Below are 26,062 nucleotides of genomic sequence, written 5' to 3'. Positions count from 1 at the left end.
TTCAGAGATGATTCACCAACACACTATTGCATTTTCAAATATTTTATTTTAAAACAAAGGAAAATAGATGTGATGTGTCAGTTTTCATGATGAATTAGATCAATAACAATTCAACAGTGCACACTACATTTCAAAGGTACGCAAGTTCACAGGATCAGTCACCGGATTGAACTAAAGGTGCTGACTCAATGTAGAAATATAAATACACAACATATGGCAAAAAGGTTTGTGGACAGCATTATGGACTTCTTGTTCTTTTCTTTTTTTGATAGTGTAGCGACTTTTAACTGAACATTAAACATGTTTTGAAAAAGGACCATCAAATTTTCCCTTTTATCTGAAAGCTAAACATATTCAGTTTACTAGCATGTGATGAAGAAGAGAAGAACATATATGAACAAAATAGCTGCTTTACTTTCGAATAACAAAAGAAGTTAACAGTTGTTGAGTTTCAAATGACCATATACCGTATATTTAGCATATATAAGATAATAGTTGGTGATAGACCCATTTTCTAAAAGACTGAAATCTGTATGCAGATCGATGGTCATTAATGTCCACATATTTTTAGCCAGGTGTGTACAAACTTCTACATCAAAACAGTCGGTACACCACAATTAGATGAACAACATGTTCTCTGTATTATTGAACCATTTGAGATACTTAACGATAAAACTAATTTAGGTTTTTCTATGCGATTGTCTAGATATTTTTCACTAAGCTTCCTTTAAACAGTTTGGTGTGCCTCTGGGAGGGCAGGGCTCACATTTTGAAAACCTCTGATCTACATTATTTGCCACAAATCAAAACTTCCACAGAGTGTCTGTTGTTATGATTTCATAATTTCTCTTAAATCCAGAGGACATATCCCAGATGTATCTAACATAGAGCCAAGACCCAGCCTCCTTCTGTTCTCAGGACTCACTGTGATGAGGGCTGTCTCATACACATCAACAATAAATAGACAAAGACCGCATCCACTCGTGACGCTTTCTGTACACAGCTGCTCACAGAGCAATGATTAGCACATGATATGGGACACTTCGCTTACTCCGGCAGGGCGAGATTTTTCGACTGGATCTTTGATTGGTGGTCCGCTATACAAGCCTCGATCTTGTCACACTGTGCCAGGAAATCCTATTGGTGGAAAATAATCACATTTATTGACAATGATTTTCAATTACAGTACAACATTCTATCGATGCTGGAAAAGGGTTTACCTGGACGGTCTTTACAAGTCCCTTTTTCTTCATTTTGCAGTCATTGAAATTATCTGGGATATTCTGTTAACAGAAGAAACACTTCAGGTTTATATGTGACATCTGTAAGAAACCAAATGCTCATCAATTAATCAAACAAAATGGATCACCATAGCATCAATCTGCTCAAGAATCTTCATGAATTGTTCAGCTGCTATTTTCACTCGGTGGTCTAGTTTACCCAACGCCTCTGCCTGGAGGTCTTTGGCAAGGAAGCCCTGTGAAAGAAAATCCATAGTCAAACTTTTTAACAGTACTTTCATCAAAAATATATTGGAGAACAGAATAGACCAACGCAGGAAAATCTTTCAAAGCAGGATTTATTTCTTACGTTCTTGAGTCCAGTCAACTCCCCGTCGACCTTCTCCAGCTTTTTAGCGCTCTGTTCTACAGATTTCTCAATGTCTTTCAGCTTCTTCAGTTCAGACTCTTCCTCAGGACTATTCTGTTGGTAGATTATTGCCAGTATTTATTTAAATATACAGTCACACACAAGATAAATCACACATGTTAAGGCCTTACCCGCTTTCCAATCAGCATGAGTTTGCAGCCTTCTTTTACTCCGTAGCTGGACAGACTCTCCTCCACATCCTTCAGGGATTTTCCTGGAATGACATGAACAATAAGGCATGATTAGAGGTAGGTGTAAAATAATAAGATATTCAATGATGTGGAAGAAAAGAGGCCGACGGTCTACCTTTGAAGATGAGTTTCTGTGACGTTTGAGGAACTCCAGTGGCTTGGGCAAGAGCATCTGAGAGGTCTTTGACAATGGGTCCTTTGCCCTCATCCTGGCCAGTTAATGTGATGCTGTGCTTAGCAGATCCTTTTGGGAAATATTTTTGTTTTATCATTAGCACAATCATTAGCGACAATTGCTTTTTAAATTGTGGGAGATTATTTTTCATAAACATAAAAAAGACATAAAAAGCAAGCAGTGCCATCCATTATCCCTCAGAAACACAAAAAAACAGTCTACCAGAAATGATTTGTCCCAAGCACAGTTACGTGTTTTAACTAGAGTCAGCCCCCTCATCCCTCACTGCATTTTTGCACATTTGTCTCGTGTTTAGAAAAATGTGTTCCACCTTTAACAGCTTGGATAAAAACATCAATACATCAATAATTATAACCAACATATGATATATTATTCTGAAATGGGCCAATATGCATAATGTGTACTTTTACTTTTTGTACTTTAAGTATATGTTGGTGCCAATACTTTTGTTCTTGAGTAACATTTTGAGTACAGGATTTTTTTTTTCCACTTTGTTATTTCTACTTTTACTAAAGTACAAGATCTGAATATCTGATCCATCTCTCGCCAAATATAATTTGCCCCAACTATATTTACCTTTAATACCCTCGAAATGAATGTAATTAACATACAATAAACAGTACATACATGCATTAAATGTTACACTTAAGACTTGTGACGTTACGATGGCAAAGCAAACAACGGATTTAATAACATCAGTAATGTCCCATTCAAGTATTTCCACGTACTAATAACACCAATTACTTAAGCAGCAGGTTTTAGAGATAAGCGATGCTGTTGTGATTTTTATCCCAAATCTGTGTTGTGTGTGAAGAAAATTCATTCATTTACAAATAAACATGTTTTTGATAATCCATGTTATGTAGCTGTAGACCAACTATTCAGATATCAGACAAACAAAGACACGGTTAACTTGCATGCACTGTTTAGTCAGGATTTTTAGCTACTAAAGTGAAATGCATGGTAAGAGCTAACTGTAGCTAACGTTACATCAGCTAACCACTTCCTAGCTGGTTATTAAACTAACATACTCGTATCTATCATCTGGGAACCATAGTTTAACATCATGCAAAAATGGTATTACCGTATGCAACTGTCACTGTTAACGTTTGCCCTGACATGTTGTTTATAACGTCCTTTACTTACTGCACAACATAAATCACACAACTAGCTTTTGCTAACTGTTGCTAAATAACTACTTCCGGTACAGACAGGAAACAATCCATTTAATGTCTTTATTTTAGTTTTTACTTTATTTATCTTTTGCCAACGGCACAATTGCTTACATCCAGACAAAAAGTGTACATAAAGTTGAAAAACAGTGACATAACCAGAGTATTTATGCCATTTATGCTTGTATATTCAAGCGCACGCATACCGATATTAACCAAAACACATTACGAGTTTTCACAACTTTTTTTGTACCATCTATATGTGGTACTACATTTAAAGATGTATCAATTCATCAAACTAAAATTAAGTTGTGGAGTTTCACATTTTGTTAAATTATGAACATTTTTTACAGTGTGCACAAAAGTGTAGATAGACCTGGCTCTGTGGCGCAATGGATAGCGCATTGGACTTCTAGCAAAACACTGGTGAAGTGATTCAAAGGTTGTGGGTTCGAGTCCCACCAGAGTCGACACTTTTAAGAATACAGCCTGTTGAATTCTTCAGATTCCTCCCCTCAAAACTGTATGTAGTAGTATCGTAGACCCTCCAGAAAAACGCGATTCTGCGATCGCAGAATTTACCGCATAATCAGCAAAATGGCGCAGATTTGTAAAAGGCCGCATATTTATCAAAAGGCCGCATAATCCCCGCATTTTTCCACACAAAATTGAGGGGGAAAAAAGTTAACTCGTCTTGACGTGACGTCATCAACTCGCGCATCACAGAATGTAAACAACACTGTATAGATTGAACGTGTGGAGCTCACACGATAGAGAAAACACCAAGATGAAAAAATCTAATCCATCTCATTTACCGACGAACATTTCTACTAAAAACCGGGCAAAAAGTGGGGGGAAACTATTCTGCACCCCGTGCAACTGTGTGTTGGAGCATAAGAGAAAATCGACAGTGACGACCCACTTTGATTCATTCAAACATTCGAAAATGCTTTCTGCTGCTGCGGACAAGAAAGCCAAACAACCCACGTTCATCAACCCCCAAAACCCTTTCGAGGGCTAGAAACGAAGTGAGTAGCCTACAAGATTGAAGCTGGTCAGATAACGAACGAGTAAATGAAAACAGAATGAGGCGGAGAAGTGTGTGTGAGAGATTAAAATAGCCCAATTGCTTTTACAATAAATAAACATTGAATGTGTTTAATTGAATAGTAAAGGGGTTTAACGTTAGTGGCAGGTTGTGTGTGAGAGAGAATAAATAAGACAGCCCAATATTTTTAAAAAATGTTTTATTTTTCCCCGCATATTTAGCATATTTCGCAACTTTCCGCATATTTTGCAACTTTCCGCATATTTCGCAACTTCCCGCAATTTCACCGCATAAAATCACATAAAACCCTGCATGTTTAATCGCATAATCAAGGAATTTAGCCCGCATAATCAAGGATTTTTGCCCGTGTTTTTCTGGAGGGTCTAAGTATGTAATAGCGTGTTTGATAACCGTGAAGTAGCCGAAATACGCCCTGCGAGCGCGGTTTTGAATCCCGCGCAATCCCTAGTATGTCAGAACATGTAAAAGTGGAACTTTTTTTATTATTTAACCATACTTTAAGACCTACTTTCTATTTGCCTGATCCAGATTGCTCCCTCTCCTCTTTTCCTTTCCTGTACTGGTGTGTGGTGTACGGCACGTTACTCTGACCGGATGTTAGCGCCTGAGTAGCTGATGGCAATGGCATGTTGAGAAGCATCATCTGAGAGCTTCCAGGCACAACCTATGAGGGTCCAGGGCAGGCACTTGAGGAAGCTGCACCATGTATGGTGTTGAGAAGGGTGGAGTCGGTGCAAGGAAGGGAAGAGCATAGTATGGAGGTGGTGGTGGGACCTGTGAGATTGCCACTGGTTGTGAGCTGTTCTGGAGCTTTGCCTCACCAGCAGTGTTTGGTGGCAGAACAAAGTCGTGAGGCTCAGCCAAACTGCCAGGATACAGAGATGTCCCTTTCTGCATTGCCACAAGAAGCTGCTCAGGTCCTGCCATGGGAGCGTCAGGAGCGGAGATACCCTGCTTCAGGATCTGCTCTCCCTGAGACCCGCAACGCCTGTCGAACCTGCGGAAACATGAGACAATCAATATTAATGAACTAAATGGAATATTTGTAATAAAAAAAAGTTGGGATTATTTTGAACGGTAAATCATTTTATAGGGTAAGTATTACTGTGTAAGTATACATGTTTTTGCATGCAGTATGCTTATGCTCACCATTGTGTGACAGTTGCAACATTCACTTCTGGGAGCTGGATGGTGGTCTCAGTCATCAGCTTGGCGTTGGGGATCACGCACTCTCGGGTGTGCTTATATAAGCACGTACCACCATTTTGAACCGGGCCTCCACCACTCTGTTGCAGTTTGGTCACTGTGCAGGACTGTGTGCCCCAATGAAGCACCTGCAAATCCAACAGAATACTTATTAATTACTAAAGATTGAGATGTATTTGTACTTTTCTGTAATTTTACTTCCCTAAAGTTATGGGGGAAACCCAGAAAGTGTTGTTCTGCTTTACTCCATCTGACACACACACTTGCTTATTGTATGTCTCTTAAGTAATTGTTTGTTTTGGACCCAAGAAAGGAAAGGTGGTATTCAAGTAAATAAGGATCCTTTAATAACATTGACTACACTTATTAAGGTGAAGACAGTATTTCAGCCAGTTTCAGTCATGTTAAAATGTTGTAGATAATGTCTCTGTGTTTACTTAATGTAACAACCTCTTGTTTGGGTGTGTGAGGGTGGATGCTGGGGCCTTTGCTGTCTCGAAGGACACAGGCAGTTGGATGAGGTGGGTTTTTTGCCGTGCACGGACCAAAGCTAAATAAAGACAAATTAAGGACAAACAGATAAACATCACAAGTATTGAAGAGTACTACACATAAAAAATAAGTGTTATTGAATAAATGTTTGCTTACAGGGTTTGGTTTTGAGGGGGGGAAACCAGCCGTTTCACTGCGTTTGTCAGGCTCCTTTGATTTGGCACCTTCTGTCCAACCAAAAGGGAGCGGAGTGAAGAGGTTGAGACATGCTGGCTGGTCCCAGCTTGCTGGGTGGGAGCAGCATGCTCTGTGGTGGTCAAGTGCTTGGCAGGGGGAGTGACCTAGGCAGGACGGTGTGCTAGGGAGCTTTGGCAGCATATTGCTCTTCTTTCATGGCAATGGCAATTATACCAGAAGGAAAGAGCTCAATATACTCTTTGAAACAGCCCTTGTTCAGGGCATGTTCTTTGGAGTCTTTGAGTCTTGAGTCTTGGAGTCTTTGCAGCCTCCTGTCGGGTCTCTTTTCATTGCTGCCACCAGGTAAGCAGCATAGCCAAGATAATTTTCCGCCACCCAACGGAAAGTCTGCCCGCAAAACAGACCAAACTGGATTTCAAAGAAACCCAGCAGGTGTCTTCTGCTGGATGGATCGCCACGGTGCTGGGTTATGGCTGTCCTGGCCTTGTCTATCACTTCCTCGGGAGAAAGAGGTTGAATCCACGGCCTAGCTTTGCTTCCAAAGTGTCTGTCATGTTTTCAAAAGCGTGGTTCCATCTAGAGAATAATAAAATAGTCATATTTGAAAAAACTGAGAAATATATCATTTATAATAAATATTTAATAAACAAGCTGTAAAAGATTACATATTGATTCAAAGAAAAACTGATGACTCATACAATACAAATGAAAGATGAATACAAACTAGTACAAATGCAGATTATGCATTTAAATGTAATCAATCAATCAAAATGTAAAAATAGCATATATTTTGTATGAAAAACTTGACTTCATCGCAACTATTTAATAATTTCCTCTCAATTATAGTTTATTAAAGTACCTTACAATGGAAACAGGCCTGCCTAATCAAGTAGAGTACAAGCATTTCGTTAAAAAAAAGGTGGTGTAAACTGCATTGTAACTTCCCTTCACTGTCCCCCCCGGACTTTCATTGTTTACAAGTCATGTTTAGTATTTAAATTAATGGTAAAATAAAAACGGTTGTCCGGTTACAGTCAAGGGCAAGATTTGTTTTGCCCTTGTTTTATTTGTATCTCATGCTGTTAAAGCTCGCTTAAAGAATAAATTAACTTTTAAAACACGTCGGTCGCTGCCATAGACTGTAGATATAAAGGTCGCTGCACCGGTGACGGAGAAAAAAAAGACAACAAAAGAAGTTCCGCTCGCTCGCTCCCTCCCGTCCCGTCCGAGATGCTCTCTAGCTCATACCGTAGTTACGTTAGTCCTTAACTTTAGCTGGGTAATGTCAAAAACAGGCATGTTATTTAGCCAGATATGTCAACATTAAATTGACGATACATGTACATAATAATCCGCTACCGGTAAACATCATATACATGGAACGGGACATGTCCGGTTCGCTAGTCATTCGTAAAATGTCCCTGAGCAACATGTTGTTTACTTAAAATATATCTATACATCTAATATGACAGTTTATAAGCGTTGACAAAATAGTTAAAGGATGATTTATTTACTTGTGATGTTGGGAAACAGTTCATCTCTCGCTCGCGGCGAGTATACCCCGCCTACGGAGACGCTGATTGGTCAATTCTTGGTTGCTGCGGAGCCAATTCTTGGTAGCAATACGGGCGCTGATTGGCCAGAGCTCTCAATTCTTGGTAGCAATACGGGCGCTGATTGGCCAGAGCTCTCAATTCTTGGTAGAATCTTGGTAGAATGTTGGTAGCAGACGTTAAGGTGATTGGCTGTCGCTACCAGGAATGAGCTCGACTCACAGGTGACGGGGAATATCATGTTACAAACTGTACAGTCTACAAGTGTCCTCTCAGATAAGGAATTTCCAGATGTATCCACACGGTTTCCATCATGAATCTGTTTAGCCCAGACTTTAAATTTACATATTTGATTAAAACAACTACATGCCATAAGGGTAGGGTTAACTCCTGTCAAACATATTATAATGCCTCCTATGTTCGAGATGTTTAGGCTTTTAAACGAACATACAGTAGGGAAGGTGCACTATTTGATTTATGTTTAAATACAATGGGGAAAAGTGCATTATTTGATTATGTATGAATGCAATAGGGAAAGTGCAATATTTGATTTATGTATGTGCAATAGGTGTATGTGCAATAGGGAAAGTGCTGTACCTGTATGTTTCTTGTTTGTTTCTTTGCCATGTGATATGTGATCTCTGTTCTGTATCTATGACTGATTGTCCTAAATGTTTATGTTTATTATCTCGATGCCCAAGACAAATGTCTCCTTAGGGAGACAATAAAGCTCTATCTATCTATCTAACAAGGTACTCGCAATATCAGGAAGGATGTCATAGAATGTTTGAAATTACCAAACAAAGTCCATTGGAAGGTTAAACTTTGTGTGTTTGTAATATATCTGGAGGACTTTATACAAACAGATTCAACTTTCAAAATGGAGTTGATTTAAATATGATGTATTGCAGAGCCGGCCCGACCAATTAAGTGAAATAGGCGGCCGCTTAGGGCCCTGCAGCCACTAAGGGGCCCCCTAGCAAACAAAAAAAATAAATAATTTGAAAAGAAAAAAAGATCTCAGTAGGCTACACCGTCGCCGTGATAAGTATGTTTAATTAATGGTGTTAATATGTCTAGATTGCTTACTCTCAAAGTCATGTATTATATTATTGAGTCAATAATATAATACATTAACCGTGCTTTACCTGAACCTCATCATGACACTAGAGAGGACGGCAGGATTGTAATTTCCCGTGTTCAGTGAATGCAACAGAGGCAAGACACCAGACCAACCAGAGAGTTGAATGCAAATAAACATCTGTCTTATTGGCTGACAGGCACCTATCTTGTGAGCTGTGACAATGTTTAAACTAAACTGTCAGTCGGACTCAGAGTTTTTGAAGATGGACATCTTAAAAAGACGACAATTCTCAAGTGGTAGCTCACACAACAACCCCAGATCCACCACTTGAGCCAGGTAAACAAGGTATGTAAATGTAAGTAAACTTCCAAGTTATGCGAACATGTAAGCAAAGCATAAGTTACAGCTACGTTGACGTTACTTTGAATCGCGGGGGTAAGCTAAACTGTTAGCAAGTAGCTATAGCTAGCCAGATATATTAAATAAACACTTTGTCATACAATCTAAATGTAATGTTTTTTAGCGTTACCAGGTGATTTCAAAGAAAGCTCCCTCGGAAATGTTGACTTACTGTTCGACATGAAGCTAGACGCAGCCTTACAGTACACAGTTGATCCTGAGTGAAGAAATTATAATTCTTCTGAATGATATTCCTAGTGACAGCTAGTTTATATGTGAACATTATGAGATGGACAGCCAGAGAGAATAAATGAAAAACAGTTATGAAATACTATATGACAAAACAAGAATACAGTTTAAGTGATTTGTAAAATATCCATAAAGAAAAATCTGTTACAGCTTTGTTTCATATGAGTGTTGAGAGATGTATCCATAGATCTCTTAATTTTGCTCTCAAAGTGCACCAGATTGATGCTTTTAACTTCAATATTTTTTTTTTAAATCCCGGGGGAGCATGCCCCCGGACCCCCCTAAAGGAGGTGAGGACCCCCTTAGAGGAGGTGAGGACCCCCTAGGTCCACAGTGTTTACTTGCTTATTTATACAATATGTATGCTTATGTTAACATCATAAGACAAAAGTTGGTTCCGTGTTGCGTGTAGTGAGAACGCGCTAGAGTGAGGGGGGCCCCCAAGCCAAAGCTCGCTTAGGGCCCCCAAAAGTCTAGGGCCGGCCCTGATGTATTGAATAATAGAGAATTGGATTAAGACGTTTTCAAAATTTTTACACATTGAGTTAACATCAAAAAGAGACCTTTTTAGGAAAGTATGTACAAAGTTGTTTGTAATGTCTCTCTGTAATATGGTTGGCTTTATGTTTATATATATAATATTGGATGGATTAATCTATATCAAATAATGTTTTTCCGAAGTATAGTGTGTCAAAATCTGGATTTATAAGAAACTAGTAAATACATCTGTAAAATAAATACAGGGGAGTAGATACAACATTTGCTTCCAAAATGTAATAGAGTAGAAGTATAAAGTGTTATAAAATGGAAATACTTCAGTTAAGTACAAGTACCTAAAATCTGTACTTAAGTACCATATTTATAAAGGAAAAAGCACTTTAATATGTATACAAGTGCCTCGCATCTTCACAGTGACTTAAAGATGTTAAATGCAATGATTTGTTGTCCTGGTTGAAAAATAATTAACCAAAGAATTCAGTGGTAAGTTAAAACACATACTTTAATTTGCATGTTTAAAATAATAGAATAATCTCCACTTGCAAGACAAAACTAAAACATAACAGTGATGACCGAACAACACACAAAACAAGAACACAATTAAGACAAATAAAAATGAGCTTGGTAATACCGGTGATGGACGAGACTGATGGATAAGTGCTAGACAGGAGGACGAAAACAAACGAAAGGGGAATCATGTTTTTAAAAAAAGGTCACACAAGGCCACATGCTAGCACGGTAGTGTTAAAAATACACAACCCAATACACGGATGGCTTCAAAATCGTAGTGTTCTCAGGTCAAACCTTTTGCATGTATACATGTTACTCTTATAAAAGTGTTTTCAGTTGAAGTGCAGTTGCTTTAATCCATCCCTTGTTTACGAGGCAGGAATCTGTGGCAGGCCGAACTCATCCACCAGAACGCCGTCCTGAAATGACAAAAACAAAACACTTAAAAAACAGAGGCTATCCGAGGCCCCCAACAGCTTAAAAGACCCATCTAATAACAAGTTCACCTTGTTTGCTCAAAGTGAATATGTGGCATGCATACAGTCATCATTTGGGTTATATTGAGCTCGTTTTTATTTGGACTTGGTCTTTTTGTTGATCATTTTTAGTGGAGCAAAACACTGAATATGATTCCAACAGTCTCACACATTATAGCCCGTTAACTGCATGACCATTTTTACTTCAGGAAGCACACATTATGTTTTAAACGTGACGCATGCAAATCTTTATTTTTATTTCCCTTCCATGCATTCTTTATTCTGTAATTCTCCACTTGGTGCCTTCATTATAAAGTGTTAGTGACCACGATCTTCTGAATACTGTTACCTTGTTTTTCTTGGCGTCGCTGGGCATTCCCTCGGGGATGGATGGGGAGGCCGAGGCGTCCTCCAGGTACGAGCTGTCGTCGTCCAGCAGCAGCTCGTCGCCCAGCGCGTCCAGCTCTGAAACACAGTCACACCATCAACACAGTACTGCACGCGCTGTAGCAGGTTTGGCCAAGCTCGCATCCCAACAACAGATTTTCCACCACTAGATTTTTCTCAATTGTTAAAAGAGTGAATATGACTATTTGTATCAATCAATAAGGGCTGCACCATTAATCGCAAACGTATAGCAATTGCAACATGGACTAGTGCAATATTCAAATCGCAGGAGGAACAATATTTGTTAAATGCTAAATATGTCATAAGAATCACATTTAAATCTAAAGTATCGTGGTGCTGCAGAGGTGCTACAAATCCTCTTTTTGTTTGCTACAGATCCTCTTAAAAAGATATCTAAATATGTTTTTCAATGATATTGAGAATAATGATGCAAAATGATCATTCCCTTAAATATCATGAATATCATATCGCAATTGGAATACCAGTCAAAATTATCACAATGAGTTATTTTTCCCAAATCGTGCAGATCTACAGTCAATTACTTTCATGTTTGCCTGTGAGCGTGAACAATAGTTACATTCTACAGTTCTCTACCTGTGTTTTTAATTCTGGTTAAATCAAGTCAAATTCCTCGTACGTGTAAACCTACCTGTTTCTGATTCTTGTTTCAGAATTTTTAAAGTACTTTGTGTTCTATTTTGAAAAGCTTAGAAAGAACCATTAGTTGTTTCTTTATTAAACTAGCAGCATCAAAATGGCGTGGGCCCAGAGACTAAATAAAAAACAAACATGTCAGGTATACCTGCTTCAAGATCATCCTCGTCTATATCTGGAGTGCCGTAGCTGCGGCTCAGCGCCTCTTGGACCTCGCTGGCATCCTCCATCATGTCCCCCAGTTGGTCCTGTAGATCCTGAAATATCAAACACACATGGTCACTCAATATGTATCATACCTCTGAATGAAACAAGGGTACGTCTTGACATAGTTTAGGACATTCTGAGGCACAAATAGAGAAAATAGATGATCCTTTGTTAGCATTGATGTTCAGTGTACCTATTATTGAATTATAATACAAATAGTTTAGCGGTAAACCCACATCGATTTGATCAACTTTGACGTCCTTGTAAGCACTTTTCATTTCCTTTGCACCGATCTTCATGGCCTCCACCTGTAAACAAAAAATACATTGCACAAGGTTTATATTTTGTCATTGGTAAAAAGGACATTATTAGCCCTGGAATAGAATCAGTTATGTGTCTTTTTCAGGTAGAGACACATGGAAAAAGATGAAGAAACGTCTGAATCTGAATATGTGAGATTTCTTGTCTCAGGCACTCCTTAGGTATCTAAGACAGCACGAGAGGACTGTTTGGCATGACAACGTTTCATCCCTTACTTAACACATATGACTAAGTTTGCTTATCAAGTCGTTTGGCTCTTACGGTTGTTTTGGTGTCCTTTAATGTCTGGATGGTGTAGTTTGTCTGCTCCATGTTGAAAGACTGCTGAGCCAGCTGCTCTCTTTGACCTTCATACCTGCGTAAAACAAACACAGGTGAGTTTTAAAACAATGAGCACTTCATATTATTCTAAGTAGAGACATTCCAATACTGGATTTTTTAAGGCTGCAATAGATAGACATTCGAGTGGCCATATATTGGCTAATATTTGTAACATGCAAGCATTTTTTAATGAAGAATGAAGTCCATAACTGTATTCATCATTAATCATAACCAAGGAAACTGAAAAGTAACCCTGTAATGGTGACACAACTTATGAATTATAGTATTGACATATATGGCATTTCCATACAGAAACAAATTGATACAGTACTTATTTATGTATACATCTTAGGGTATAAACTGTGCAGTGGACTCACATTCTCTTCTGCTTCAGGACTCTCAAAGCCTTCTGTTTGACCATGTTCTGTATTAAAAAAAAAATGAATCATGTTGTAGGGCTGCTCAATTAATCGTATTTTAATCGCGATTACGATTACGGCTTGCAATGATTACGAAAACAACGTAATCGAAATAAAACGATTATCTTTTTATTTATTTTTTTGTTTTTGTTTTTTCAGTTGAATTATACTTAAAGTTCAGGGTAATCAACTGTTAAAAACATACTGTTAACATTTTTTTTCTCCAATAAATGGATGTTTTCAAAGTCAATGAATAATAGCATTTACAGAATCGCAATTACAATTATTGACCCAAATAATCGAGATTATGATTTTTGCCATAATCGAGCAGCTTCGAGTAATCTTCATAATTCCTGTGGTTTACTTGTTGTGTTTGTGATACCTTCGAGGGCCCGTCTCTCATCTTCTTCATCTGATCTTTGTACTTCACAAGCTCAACGTCTAGTCTGCCAATCTTCTTCTCTATGGACTCTGATCTTGCATCCACCTGCAGAAAAGAGGGGGTTGATTAGAGGAGTATTGATTTGCAGCATCCTTGCAGAACAAACACACAGCCTTAATACCCGCTCTGTGTGCTGCATGTGGAAAACAGGAAGGGAGACAGAAAGCGCATAAACAGCATAGTCTACTATGTTCCCAAACTCAATAATCTCTTAATTTGGCAAATCAAGGAGAGATGCAAAGAGTAATATGTTTGCATCAATGTTTTTCTTACATTTAGTGTATTTTTCTCTAGGTCAATATGTTTCAAACACCTAAAGCTCGTAGCCTATTATGATAAATACCTTGAAACCACCTCAAAGTTGTGGGCAAGACGATTTTTTCTTAACTTTAGACATTCCCTCGACCCAAACAATATAAATAAATATACATGTAATTTTTTTAATTTGATTTAGTTATATTATCATCTCGTTTATTCTAACAACTAATATTGTAAATCCCTTGTTTTGGTTCTTTCATTGATTGAAATTTATTTCACTGTATTTGTTATTATTATTTGTTGTCATTTTGCTTGAGTTATAAATTATATAAATAAATAAATGTTATTTGCGCTGCCTTTGAATTTCATAATTGTATTTGCTTAGGAAACACATGTCAAATGTCATGCTAATAAATCCCATTAACCTGAATTGATAGCTCTCATTTCACAATCAAGACCCTGGAATATATAAGGATAAGAAAGCTAGAGGTGTAAAAGCATGTGCAAAGGAAAATAATTGACGGCTGTTGGTTAACAAATATATACCTATTTCACAGTCTAAACCAGAATGAAAAATAAAAGCGAGGGGGTATTTATATTGCTGGTAGTGGGGCAGGTGTTTATTAACAGAAGCATGTTAGCAGTGTTAGCTCAGTAATGGCACCTGAGGTTGTAAACAACAAAACAGAGACTCACATTTCCGATACAGTCCGACAGATTTGGAGTAGGCGACTTCGGCTTTCCACGTCCAAATATTCGGTTCATTTTCTAAACGTTTTGTAGCTTTATTTCGTAGCTTTATTTAGATGAAATACAAAGAATCATCAAATGAAAACGGACTTACACCCGGAAGTAACGGTTCAGACGCAAACGGTTCCTATTGGTTGGTGTGAACGGTTGTGGCGAATGAGATGAGGTATTTTCTCCAAACACGCCTGCCCCCGTGTGGCGAATAGCTGAACATGAGCTGTAGTGAAAACCCATTGTCCCCGCAGATGCAATAGTCTTTGTTAAACCTCCACACTGAAGATACAGAGGGATTGAATATAGCTTTTAATTATATTGTTGACCTAACTTTACTCCACTACATTTATCTGAAAACTTTTGTGATTTTAAAGACTTGGATTATTAGCAATACAATAGATACATCAACTAATAAATGATGACATAATAGGTTAATATTTCCAGCATCAGTATACTAAGTATTTTAAATTAGCTCAACATTTACCATCAGTGATAAACCCAATAATGCTTCAATATTCATAATCCGGTATGTTGATATACATTATTCTGAAAGGGGCTATAACACATAATTACTTTTGGTACTTTAAATATATTTTGTTACTAATACTTTTGTACTTTTACCTAAGGAAGATTTTAAATGCAGGAGTCTTCTGTACTGCAAATTGTACTTAAGTGTGAGTATTTCTTACATCTATAGGAATATAACCCCATCTGCATGTAAATATGATTTGGTAGCAAACAAAGGTAATCATAAAAGTATTAGTGCTTTTTTTAAATCAAAATGGTTTCATGATTAAGAGGGTTACTATATGTAGACTTCGCTGTGTGTCATGGATAATTTATTTTAGTTAATTTATGAACCGCTTGTTTGTAAATGTATATGTATCAACACAAGCCAAACTGGCAACCTTAGACCTGTTCTCAATTTATGTATTTTGAAAACCAGTAAATACATAAACAAGTAATAGCACATGCATGTTCAAATTCTGTTTTTGTCAATCATTGTTTTAGGATGTGCTTTATGCAGCTGCAGTGATTTACGGTTTTCCCCTGAACGATGAAGTCTATTAGAGCCTAATTAGGCACAGGAGCCTATTTCTGAACTTGGCTATGTAATGGCTTCCCAATGCACACAGACCTTGACAGACAGAAAACTGCAGTAATCTTCGTCATTATGGCTAATAGCATAATCAATGCACACAGGAACTGACTGATTTAATTTGCCTCTCAAATATCTGAGAATCCCTCTGCACACCACTATGAAAAACCTTTGTCCTTTCCAATTATATCCACAATTTTAAAAAGCGGAAGCCTCAAACTAGCAAAAGCGAGGCGTAGTGGAAGTAGCGGCAGGAGAAAGCAGGCGTGTCAGTAATAATTATATAGCAGTACTGGTATTAGCACAAGTATTGTAACTACAGTATTATCAAATATAATACATCAGTAGTATTTCAGCTGGAGCATATTCCCAATAGACCCAAAATAAACTTCATAGAAACCAAACAGGTCATGCTAATGCACAATTAGACACCATTTACAAGATCATAATTAGATACTAAATACAAATGTCAGTATTAGATTGAAAATATTCTGCAGTTATACGCTATTCTTCCCTAACTACCAAATGATTCTGTAATTAGACATGACACTAAATGCTATCAACATGAACATAGCAATACCATTTTTTTCAAACCAAATAAACTGTATATATCTATAAGGTCATAACGCAATTTAGCGCATGGCCACCAACAAAAAAAGGAAACACTTAGGCTACTTTGGGTTGAGTTGAAGTGAAAACAGAAGATACACTTTGATATTGATCTTTAAATGAAGAAAATTCACTTTTCACCGCTTTAATGTGACACATGGAGCATGTTTTGATATTCAAAGCTAAAAGATACAGCAACATATCCAACAGATACAGTCAATTTATAATGCAGCAGCACATTATACATACAGTATGTGGTGCTCAGACCTGGGCTGATCATTTTAATAGGAAAACAATACTTTCTATTGTTTAAAATACAGTATTTGAGGAATAGATAAGAAATACATACCAGGGGTCCTCAGTAGGACTTCTAGTGCTACAATAATTAAAAGCAGTACGTTTATACCACAACATACTTTCATATCATTAAAGGGAAAGAAAGGCAGCACAAAAATGGATGTGGCTAATTGCTGATCTTTTAAAAATAAGGAAAATATCTGAGTTCAGAGGCCAATTAAAATAAGGCACACAGAAAAAGGCACAACAAAACATGTTCTGCTATAACTACCCTATCAGATTTAGACAGATACATATATTAACAGGTTGCTCTACATTAAGAAAAACCATCACAAGCATGATTTGATTTGATCTAGTGACTCATATGAAAGCTAAAATAATTCAGGAAACAACGACAGTAATCAGTTACATGTACATTTCCAAGACAATAAACTAATGAGTTCATTGTTATTTACAGTATGAACGTTGAATTGCATTGAACACCAAAAGGCATGTTGGATTGATACATATGTGGTTGTCATGTGAGCTGTTTCCTTGGAGCGCTGTAACCCAGTTTTTCCAATAACTAGTATTTCAGACAAGGTGTGAACAGGCCAGGTTGACGTAACAATGTATACAACCAACACCTACTGCCTGGAATAAAAGGTGTGGATCCATGTCAGATGTAATTGTAGTTTGTTAAAATGGCTTCAAAGAACAGACTGTGCACATAGCTTTGAGACCAAAGCCTCATGAAAGTCAGCCATCAGGAGAATACTTAATGTAGTACGTTCTAGTGGTGAATTACACAGGATGATCCCTGAGAGATTACTATATTACATTACATTACATGTCATTTTGTTAGACGCTTTTATCCAAAGCGACTTACATACATTCAGTACTGTGGACAATCCCCACAGTAGCAATTTGGGGTGAAGTGTCTTGCCCAGGGACACAATGACATGCTGACTACAGTGGGACTCAAACTTGCTACCCCCTGATTCGAAGTCCATCACACTACCCACTGAGCCACAGCCTCCCTATATATTTTTCATGGGTTCACTGCCAATGATATATAGACTATTCACACATTTTTACAGCATCAAAAATACAATTCACAAAAATAAACAATCAGTTAAAAACAATGCCCATAATGCAGTTTGTTCCCGAAATAATTAGGGCTGATTTCTTTTTTAAATTTTGTTCACAAACCACTAGTTGACTTACCAAGTAAGGTGAACAAAATCTGGTCAAGCTACATAATAATAAATATGTTTTGGTTTGTCTCATCTTAATCATATGTTCATTGTTCATACCAACAATATGAACAATAATGACACTTTTCTTTTCTTTTCTGGATTTCAGCTTTGTACATTTTATACATTTCAAAATATTAGATTTATTATCTGGGTTGTGACTCCAGAGGCATTAACTACACTTCACAATCACGGTCTCAAAGGCTTAAACCTAAAGTACATTTGAAATGATTGTTCCAACAATCTTTATTTTTCTAAATGTCAACAGATCCCACGGAAAAACAAACTTTAAAAGAAAAATGTCTCACTACTTTTTCACTTCTCTGCCCTGTGTGTAGCCCTTAGCCCCAAGCACAATCATTGTCACTGTTACATATAGTAATAAGAATTGCTATCATGTAGTAAATAGTCAATTAAGTTGTAAATGTAGTAAATGATCAGCGGTCGACTTGCAGTAACACTAGATTTATAATTGTTGAAGCGTAAATGAAATCGCCAGAAGTCCCAAGATGAGGGAACCAGAAGTGCCAACATACTTACGAATAGTTGGGTTTATGACACTATGACACTAAAACCTACACACTTGACCTTTAAGTAAACCTGGCTGTCGAGTATCTGAGCATCACGCTGGATAAATAAATAAAAGCTAGCCCTGGCTTTAGCCCCTCCCTCAGATGGCAGTGGTGACTTGAGTCGGCAGGTCGTTTGAGTCCTCCCAGCTCTGACAGGGCATGAGGGACGTGTCCATGGCTAGTCATACGGGCCGGGCCTGCCTCCCACCCCCCCGGGCCTCTGTGGGACACGAGTGGTCCCGCAGGGTGCTCCTCACCCGACTCACCCCATGAGAGTCTCCGTGTCCTTTGACTCCGGGGCAGCAGAAGTCCCTGAAGCACCTCTTGAAGTTCTCGTCCAAGAAGGCGTAGAGGATGGGGTTGAGGCTGCTGTTGGTGTAGCCCAGCGCCACACAGAAGAAGTAGGCGGCCATGACGGCGGTGGTCTCGGGAACGTTGCCAGACAGCGCCTTGACTAAGATGAAGATGTGGATGGGCGTCCAGCACACCACGAAGACGGCGACCACCACCAGGACCAGGCGGGTGATCCGGCGGAGGTTACGGTCCTTCTCTCGTGAGCCCGACAGCAGGCGCACGCTCTTCAGACGCAGCACCATCAGCGTGTAGCAGACGGTGATGATGATGACGGGTGCCACGAAGCCAAAGATGAAGACGCAGATCTTCATCAGGGTGTCCCAGTAGCTGTAGGGTTCAGGGAACTGCATGGCACACTCTGTAGTCCCTGTTAGTCCCAGAACAACAGTTTTACCAGTCAAACACAAAGAAAAGCCATAATAAACCTAACCCCAAATTCAGAGGAAACCAAAAAGACAAAGAGTACTCAGCCAGAATCCGGTTCGTCACCTAGTCTCATAGTGCATTGAGCTTTATAATCGTGCACGATCTATCAAACCTTTGCTGGAAAAGAATGCCTCCTTTGAGCTCTATTAACTAGAAGGACCTATAATGTCTATAACTGCTTCATCTATTCAGAAAGATGCAATGCAGGATCTCATCAAACCTACAGAACATCCTCTTCAGGAAAGAAGGATACTTGCTGCATCTAATTGAGATATTTAAGGAACTATGGTGCTATGAAGTGGGGCTTGAAGTTTGAAATTGCTTGTTAGAGCCCTTTTGCAGCTGATAGATCTTTTGTCTACTTAGCAGGGAGGGACTGAACCAGAGAGAGATGAGCAGAAAGGCTTATGACTTCTATCAACACACACTATGTCATTATCTGCCCTTAAGAGCCTAGGGGTTGGTGGTGTGGTGAAGTAGATAGGGATCATAGGGTTGGTTATTTTCAACGCATAACCACACCATAGCAGTCAGGGAGGATTTCACAGGAAGCTAAGTCTATTCAAAGATGAATGAGGATTTTAACCATTAAAAACACAATTGAAAGCTGTTACAAGTTAAATATTAGTATTCCCCCAATAATGGAACCGCATATGTTGGCTGTATTGGCTGTGAGCAAACCGCTAATGTTTGTCAAGCTCGTTCCTCTGATTACTTAAGATATAGACATGTTTTACATTAAGAGTAAATTAACTAAAGAGGTCTCCTCTCCAAAGCAATGTACCTGAATTATAATCAGTTTCTAATCAACGTTCAGAATTCAAAATCTGTGTTTCCCCTTGCGTTGCTAAGCTATTGGTAAGCTATTGCTAAGCTATTGCTAAACCTATTGCTAAGCTATTGCTAACATTCGTGAAACTTCTTCCTCTGATAACTTAATGTCAATGTTTAAAATGACTCACATTTTTTTCCCAGTTAAAATATGTAGATGGGAAAAAAAGTTTACAAATGTGGCTAGATTAGAGTAGGGTAGATAATTCACTTCAGAAACACTTTTTGTTATATTCCATGGAATGCTCTTAAAAGTGGGTAGGTAAGTTTGAGAAACCGGCTCGAGATACACTTTTTGTTATATTCCATGGAATGCTCTTAACATCCCGATAGCAATAGATATCTTAAGTGCTTTGACAAAAAATCCATTAAAAAATGTCATCTGTGGAAGCCGTGGTGCTGTAAAAAGCACGACCAATCATTTTAGCTGGTTGTGTACTTTCAATTTCTAGCGCACTCGAGCTGGTTTCTCTATTCTTACCTACCCTACCTTTAATACTCGATACACCAATGATGCACGTTCAAAGGGAATGTGGGGCTATTACAGGCGCCCAACAGGCTTTTGATTGGTACTTTGAATCAGAGGCTACAGATAGCCTACCTTTAGGTTTTAAAATTGTTGTTATAATACAAGAATGCAATTTAATAATATAACAGGGTGTATTATTTTTAGGTTAATTTTAATGCCGAATGGATCACATCAGAGGTGGAGTCCTAGCAGTGTGAATGTATGAAGGTCAAGGTACCATTATTGCTCTTGGTGCTGCCCAGTATCATGGCGGGGATCCCGGCAGCAGACGACAGCAGCCAGATGACCACGTTGATGATCTTGGCCTTGACGGGCGTGCGGAAGTCCAGAGCCTTGATGGGGTGGCACACGGCCACGTAGCGGTCCACGCTCATCATGGTCAGGGTGAAGATGCTGGTGAACATGTTGTAATAATCGATGGAGATGAAGACTTTGCACGCCACCTCGCCAAATGGCCATGAGCTCAGCAGGTAGTCGGTGCTCTGGAAAGGCATGGTGGTGGTGACCAGAGCGTCGGCCACAGCCAGGTTGAAGATGTAGATGTTGGTGGCTGTTTTCATTTTGGTGTATCTGTTGTGAGAAGAAGACATGAAGAGGTTGAAAGGATAAGATAGTCGTTTGGCTCCTTTTTGTGTTGTTAAAGCCTTTAAAGGTGAACAAGGTTAATGAAATCCATTTCTGAGATGGAGTTTAGTGCTAAGCCGTTATCCTATCAAACAGATTGCAGTCAAAATGACACAAAGGGAACTAATGGGGAGAAAAAGAAAATCTGAGTTGTCATCATGTCTTGCCTAAGTAAGTCTTTGAACTGTAATCAGGTTGACAAACAACACTTAAAATGAAAAGACCATTGAGAGGAAATATTGATTTCAAAGCTTTTACACTGTTTAAGGTATTGTTGTCATTGGTGAAGAGAATAAAACGAGCCAAGTTTACCAACTAAAACCTAATTTCAATGCACAGAAAGACAATATGGCCCTACATTCAAGATGTAACTGTTTCCCTTAAAATCCGATTAGTTCTTATGATATAAGGATGCAATTGATCCAAAATATATATATATATATATATTATTGCTATATGAATTGAGCAGTTAATGTGAATTTGCGTGCAACTCGCATTGCTTTTGGCATGACTTGAATAACGGACATATTTCCGAGAGGAAAACTCACCTGATGATGACATACATCACCAAACAATTGCCCGCCAAGCCCACCACAAACACCACGGAGTACAACGCGACTATGATGGGGATGATGGGCGACATGGGCTCGGGTTCAGCGTCCCAGGTGCCGTTGGAGGTGTAGTTGAAGACGTCTGAGGAGCCGGGTAGATCGGTGAAGTTTGGAAAACAGTCCTCCGAGGGACACCTGTCCTCTTTGAAGATGTGCACCACGCTGCTCTCCATGGTGCCGATCGCTGCCTGCACCCGGCTGTTCAACTTAAACAGAAATCTCTCCAAAACAAGCTGAATTTCAGATGATCGCTACCACAAAAAAAAAAAGAAGCAAATGTCTCTATTAGAACAGAATATGTCTCCAACGAAACCGCGCGCAACAGCCTGCGCTCAAGGACACCAGTGCACAAGTGAAACACCACCTTACCTTATTCTCTGCTCCAAATAAAGTTCATGCAAATGCAGCAATACAGATAAGGAGTTTCTTATAAGAAGCTTAGACACTGATTGAAATCCAGAAACTGTGAATATGGCAGAAACAAAGGGTTTCTGGGTTAAAGTGGACGAGCAGAAAATCCACTGCCTGTGCCACCGCTGCGTCCCCGGAGGTGCGCACTGCGAGCCCGCACTGCTCATTCAGTGACATCAGAGGCTTAGCCAGCTGATAGACAGCATCCAGCAGAAAACCATACATTACACACAGCTGGACGTATATTTACCGTACACGATCAGTTATTATTTACTGGTAAAATGGTAAAATGCGTAACTTGTGTTATTATCACACTTTTTACATTCTTGTGTCTCTTAAACTGTTATATTGTGTTGCCAAAAAGGTAGTTTTTTAGTTTGCGATTTGTGCCATTTTGTTAAAAGCACTTTTTATGAGTATTATATACTCCCAAGCTGTCACCTTTACATCATTCAGCACGTTGACCTTATGTTATAGGTATCTATTTTTGTAAGTATTCTGATGAGTTCACAAGTTGCCTGTTGAAAAAGTGAAAGTACAAAATGGTTTGCACTTCTTTCTGAATATGTTTAAATTCCCATCAATGCTGCCATTAGATGTTCCCTAGCAACTCTTGTGAGAACAACGCCTACGATGCAAACATGAAGAGTTCAATTAGATGTTGAAGAGGCATCAAGTCAGAGAGACATCTTCAGATGAATGCATCTCTGAGCTCTGTGTATCATTTATGTTATTACATTTTCCCCACAGAGACACAAACAAACGCAGCACGGAGAGCTCAAAATCAAAAATAAATGCTGTAACTAAAGATTACATGTTGACAAAAATGATGGGTTATTCCTGTCTAACATGTCTCTCCTTTTATCTCCCTCAGCACAACAGAGACAGATTTCCACCAGCACGTAATTAGGTGGATGCTGTTTCCTTTCCTTCGTTTCATGCATTAGCACTTGTTGCTTAGAGACCCATCAGGGCCAGGTGTCATGAGTGACATAGCCTTTTCTAGGTGACTTTCAATTGTTACTGACTATAGAGGCCTGGCTGTGAGATGCTTACGATATTAGGGACAGTCTTCAGCCTCGGACTGACAGTTAATAAAGTATGAGTCACATCTTCCCTCTTTATAGAGCTCTGATCCCGGAAAAAACAAGTTATGGTACCCAGTTATCTCTCAACAGACAAACTCCTGCTGCTCGTGGTTCCAAAATGGTGAAACGAGCCCCCCCCCCATTGATATCAGGACTGCAGAAAGTGCAAATATTTTACGTCAGAGACAGAAAACCCACTTGTTTTAACTGCACCTTAGCAATTAAAATCTTAAAACAAAAACAATTTAATTCATTTTGTTCAAAAACAGTGTGAAAAAAGGTGCAGCAGCACAGTCAGAACATTACAGCATGTAAACACATCACAGTGGAGGCTCAAAATAGAAATATGAACCTGGAAACAGCATCATAGGGCCCCCTTAAAAATACAAGTACAATCATAAAAAATAATAGAGAAATATGAAATTGAACGCCTTGATAAGCTATAGGTGTTTGAGAATAAGGGACCAGACACTCAACAGACATATTCCAAATATATCCTACTTACACATTTAGAATTGAATAGAGTTAATATACTATACAGAAACGGTTACAACCTACAGAACACCTAACCCTAACCCGAATAACCTTAGATATAAACTAATCAAATCCTAACTGCTGAATGATCCCAAAACGTTGATCGTTGTTGTTGTAGTTGTTGTTCATCAGTCTATTTTATTATAAACAGTCTCCCATTTTTAAAATCAGAAATAGATAAAGACATTTTTATGGTGTTAACATCCCATTCCAAACCACACTAAAGCAAACTTCTTATTTCTGTATATTGCACTTAGACGTGTTTAGTTTAATGAAAGCTAATGAACTTCTAGGATAATTGCTGTTCTGAGTTTGTATCTCCGTGGTTGATTGCACCTATGTGAGTCACTTTGGATAAAAGCGTCAGACAAATGAAAGGTCATCAATCCTTAACCCTAATAACGCAGAGATGAAGGTCTGTTTGTGTCAAGATACGAACCGCTCCTCTTCCTCTGGCACTTGAACGTTTGTTTCATTTGAGATCCAGAGGAGGAGAGAAAATCATTGTTATATAACATCCAGTAGACAAGGTCAAGTATGAAATCCTTTTTGCATTTTAATGGCCTTCTCATAATGCCCTGAGGTGATGTCTGTTCAGTGAAATGCTTCAATTAACAGTTTTATGATGAATGCAGGTATTCAACTCAAACACAGAACAGCTTTACCTTTGGAAGAATTATTAGTAACCATGAGGAAAGAAGCTAGAATACTGTTGAAGTTTTCCCAAATGACTTTCTAAAAAGCCTTGGTTTTCAAGTGTGCTTCACCACCAGTCTGGTGATTTTCATTTACGATTTGAAAATGGTCCCAGTACTCCCATGCACTGTGAGCTTACTCTGAAATCCATTGCCTCATTGCAGCAACAACAGAAGGAGCCATCTGAATTTCAGAGATAAAGAAAGCTCTCCTCCACAGTAGCGACATTTCACAGACAGAAACCCCTCTACATCCGAAATGCAATATTCTTTTGATCCTGCAATACTATTGATTACACTTCAAAATATCTGCCTTCCCTCCCACGCTCAGACGGACCTGTTGCACAAGGAAGAAAAAGTGGGCAAAAAATATCACCTCATTTATGACTATAGATCATACATGTCCATGTTAGTCCGGGAGAAAATCAACATCATAAAGCAGCCTGACAATTTCTGTAAAACAAGAAATAAATCAAGCGTGGTAGAGGACCCTGGACACATTTGTGTAGGTGATAAACTGGGTGCTGACCCTCCCAACAGTAATACAATAACTTGTAATGATAAAAATAGCATGATGTCCTTTCGTCTCTCCTCCTCTTGTCCCGTTCCCCTCCCTTTTCTTTCTCCTTGTCTTGTAATTTTTGTATTTCTTCATTACAGGTCAGTACAACTTACATGTGTTGTAAATACTTTGATGTTACCACTGATATATAAGGCTTGTCACAGCCTTTTTGCTTTATAGTTAATCTACTTCTCTGACTATCAAAGCCTGTTTGTTATACGATACGGTGTGATACGATACGATGTGATACGAAACGATGAGACACGATACGATGTGATACGATACGATGTGATACGATACGATGTGATATGATCCGATGTAATACGATACGATGTGATACGATACGATGTGATACGATACGATGTGATACGATACGATGTGATACGATACGATGTGACACGATACGATGTGACACGATACGATGTGATACGATACGATGTGATACGATACGATGTGATACGATACGATGTGACACGATACGATGTGATACGATACGATGTGATACGATGTGATACGAAACGATGTGATACGAAACGATGTGATACGAAACGATGTGACACGATACGATGTGATACGATACGATGTGATACGATGTGATACGAAACGATGTGATACGAAACGATGTGATACGAAACGATGTGACACGATACGATGTGATACGAAACGATGTGATACGATACGATGTGATACGATGTGATACGATACGATGTGATACGAAACGATGTGATACGAAACGATGTGACACGATACGATGTGATACGATACGATGTGACACGATACGATGTGATACGATACGATGTGATACGATGTGATACGAAACGATGTGATACGAAACGATGTGATACGAAACGATGTGATACGAAACGAT

General features: G+C 38.7%; 4 protein-coding genes across 5 annotated transcripts; all 4 read right to left on the bottom strand.

Annotated features, from left to right (window-relative positions):
* Nucleotides 1-26: 26 nt before the first annotated feature.
* Nucleotides 27-3,252, bottom strand: bag1 (BCL2 associated athanogene 1). The gene is made up of 7 exons (XM_079651921.1): nucleotides 3,122-3,252; nucleotides 1,957-2,085; nucleotides 1,782-1,864; nucleotides 1,591-1,704; nucleotides 1,370-1,477; nucleotides 1,221-1,283; nucleotides 27-1,137 (listed from the first exon to the last, which is right to left on the bottom strand). The coding sequence occupies exons 1-7, from the start codon at nucleotides 3,156-3,158 to the stop codon at nucleotides 1,048-1,050; spliced, it is 624 nt and encodes a 207-aa protein (XP_079508047.1). The 5' UTR covers nucleotides 3,159-3,252; the 3' UTR covers nucleotides 27-1,047.
* Nucleotides 3,253-3,384: 132 nt separating this feature from the next.
* LOC307020515 (uncharacterized protein) lies at nucleotides 3,385-7,830 on the bottom strand. Its single transcript, XM_079651929.1, has 2 exons — nucleotides 5,428-7,830; nucleotides 3,385-5,275 (listed from the first exon to the last, which is right to left on the bottom strand). The coding sequence occupies exons 1-2, from the start codon at nucleotides 5,481-5,483 to the stop codon at nucleotides 4,918-4,920; spliced, it is 414 nt and encodes a 137-aa protein (XP_079508055.1). The 5' UTR covers nucleotides 5,484-7,830; the 3' UTR covers nucleotides 3,385-4,917.
* A 2,270-nt stretch (nucleotides 7,831-10,100) lies between these two features.
* chmp5a (charged multivesicular body protein 5a) lies at nucleotides 10,101-14,848 on the bottom strand. 2 transcript variants are annotated; one of them, XM_079651919.1, is made up of 8 exons: nucleotides 14,670-14,848; nucleotides 13,638-13,760; nucleotides 13,232-13,278; nucleotides 12,795-12,888; nucleotides 12,449-12,520; nucleotides 12,154-12,262; nucleotides 11,293-11,408; nucleotides 10,101-10,886 (listed from the first exon to the last, which is right to left on the bottom strand). In XM_079651919.1, the coding sequence occupies exons 1-8, from the start codon at nucleotides 14,736-14,738 to the stop codon at nucleotides 10,836-10,838; spliced, it is 681 nt and encodes a 226-aa protein (XP_079508045.1). In that variant the 5' UTR covers nucleotides 14,739-14,848; the 3' UTR covers nucleotides 10,101-10,835. The 2 variants fall into 2 exon arrangements, with proteins under 2 accessions (XP_079508045.1, XP_079508046.1); XM_079651920.1 differs by having other exon boundaries at nucleotides 10,104-10,886; nucleotides 13,656-13,760.
* Nucleotides 14,849-16,554: 1,706 nt separating this feature from the next.
* Nucleotides 16,555-24,052, bottom strand: oprk1 (opioid receptor, kappa 1). The gene is made up of 4 exons (XM_079651913.1): nucleotides 22,274-24,052; nucleotides 21,842-22,155; nucleotides 20,887-21,239; nucleotides 16,555-19,250 (listed from the first exon to the last, which is right to left on the bottom strand). Exons 2-4 carry the CDS (start codon nucleotides 22,075-22,077, stop codon nucleotides 18,712-18,714), a joined length of 1,128 nt encoding a protein of 375 aa, XP_079508039.1. The 5' UTR covers nucleotides 22,078-22,155; nucleotides 22,274-24,052; the 3' UTR covers nucleotides 16,555-18,711.
* Between the last annotated feature and the right edge of the window lie 2,010 nt (nucleotides 24,053-26,062).

Source organism: Notothenia rossii, assembly GCF_949606895.1.
Source record: "Notothenia rossii genome assembly, chromosome: 9".
Lineage (NCBI taxonomy): Eukaryota > Metazoa > Chordata > Actinopteri > Perciformes > Nototheniidae > Notothenia > Notothenia rossii.
This window is presented reverse-complemented; position numbering and strand designations above follow the sequence as displayed.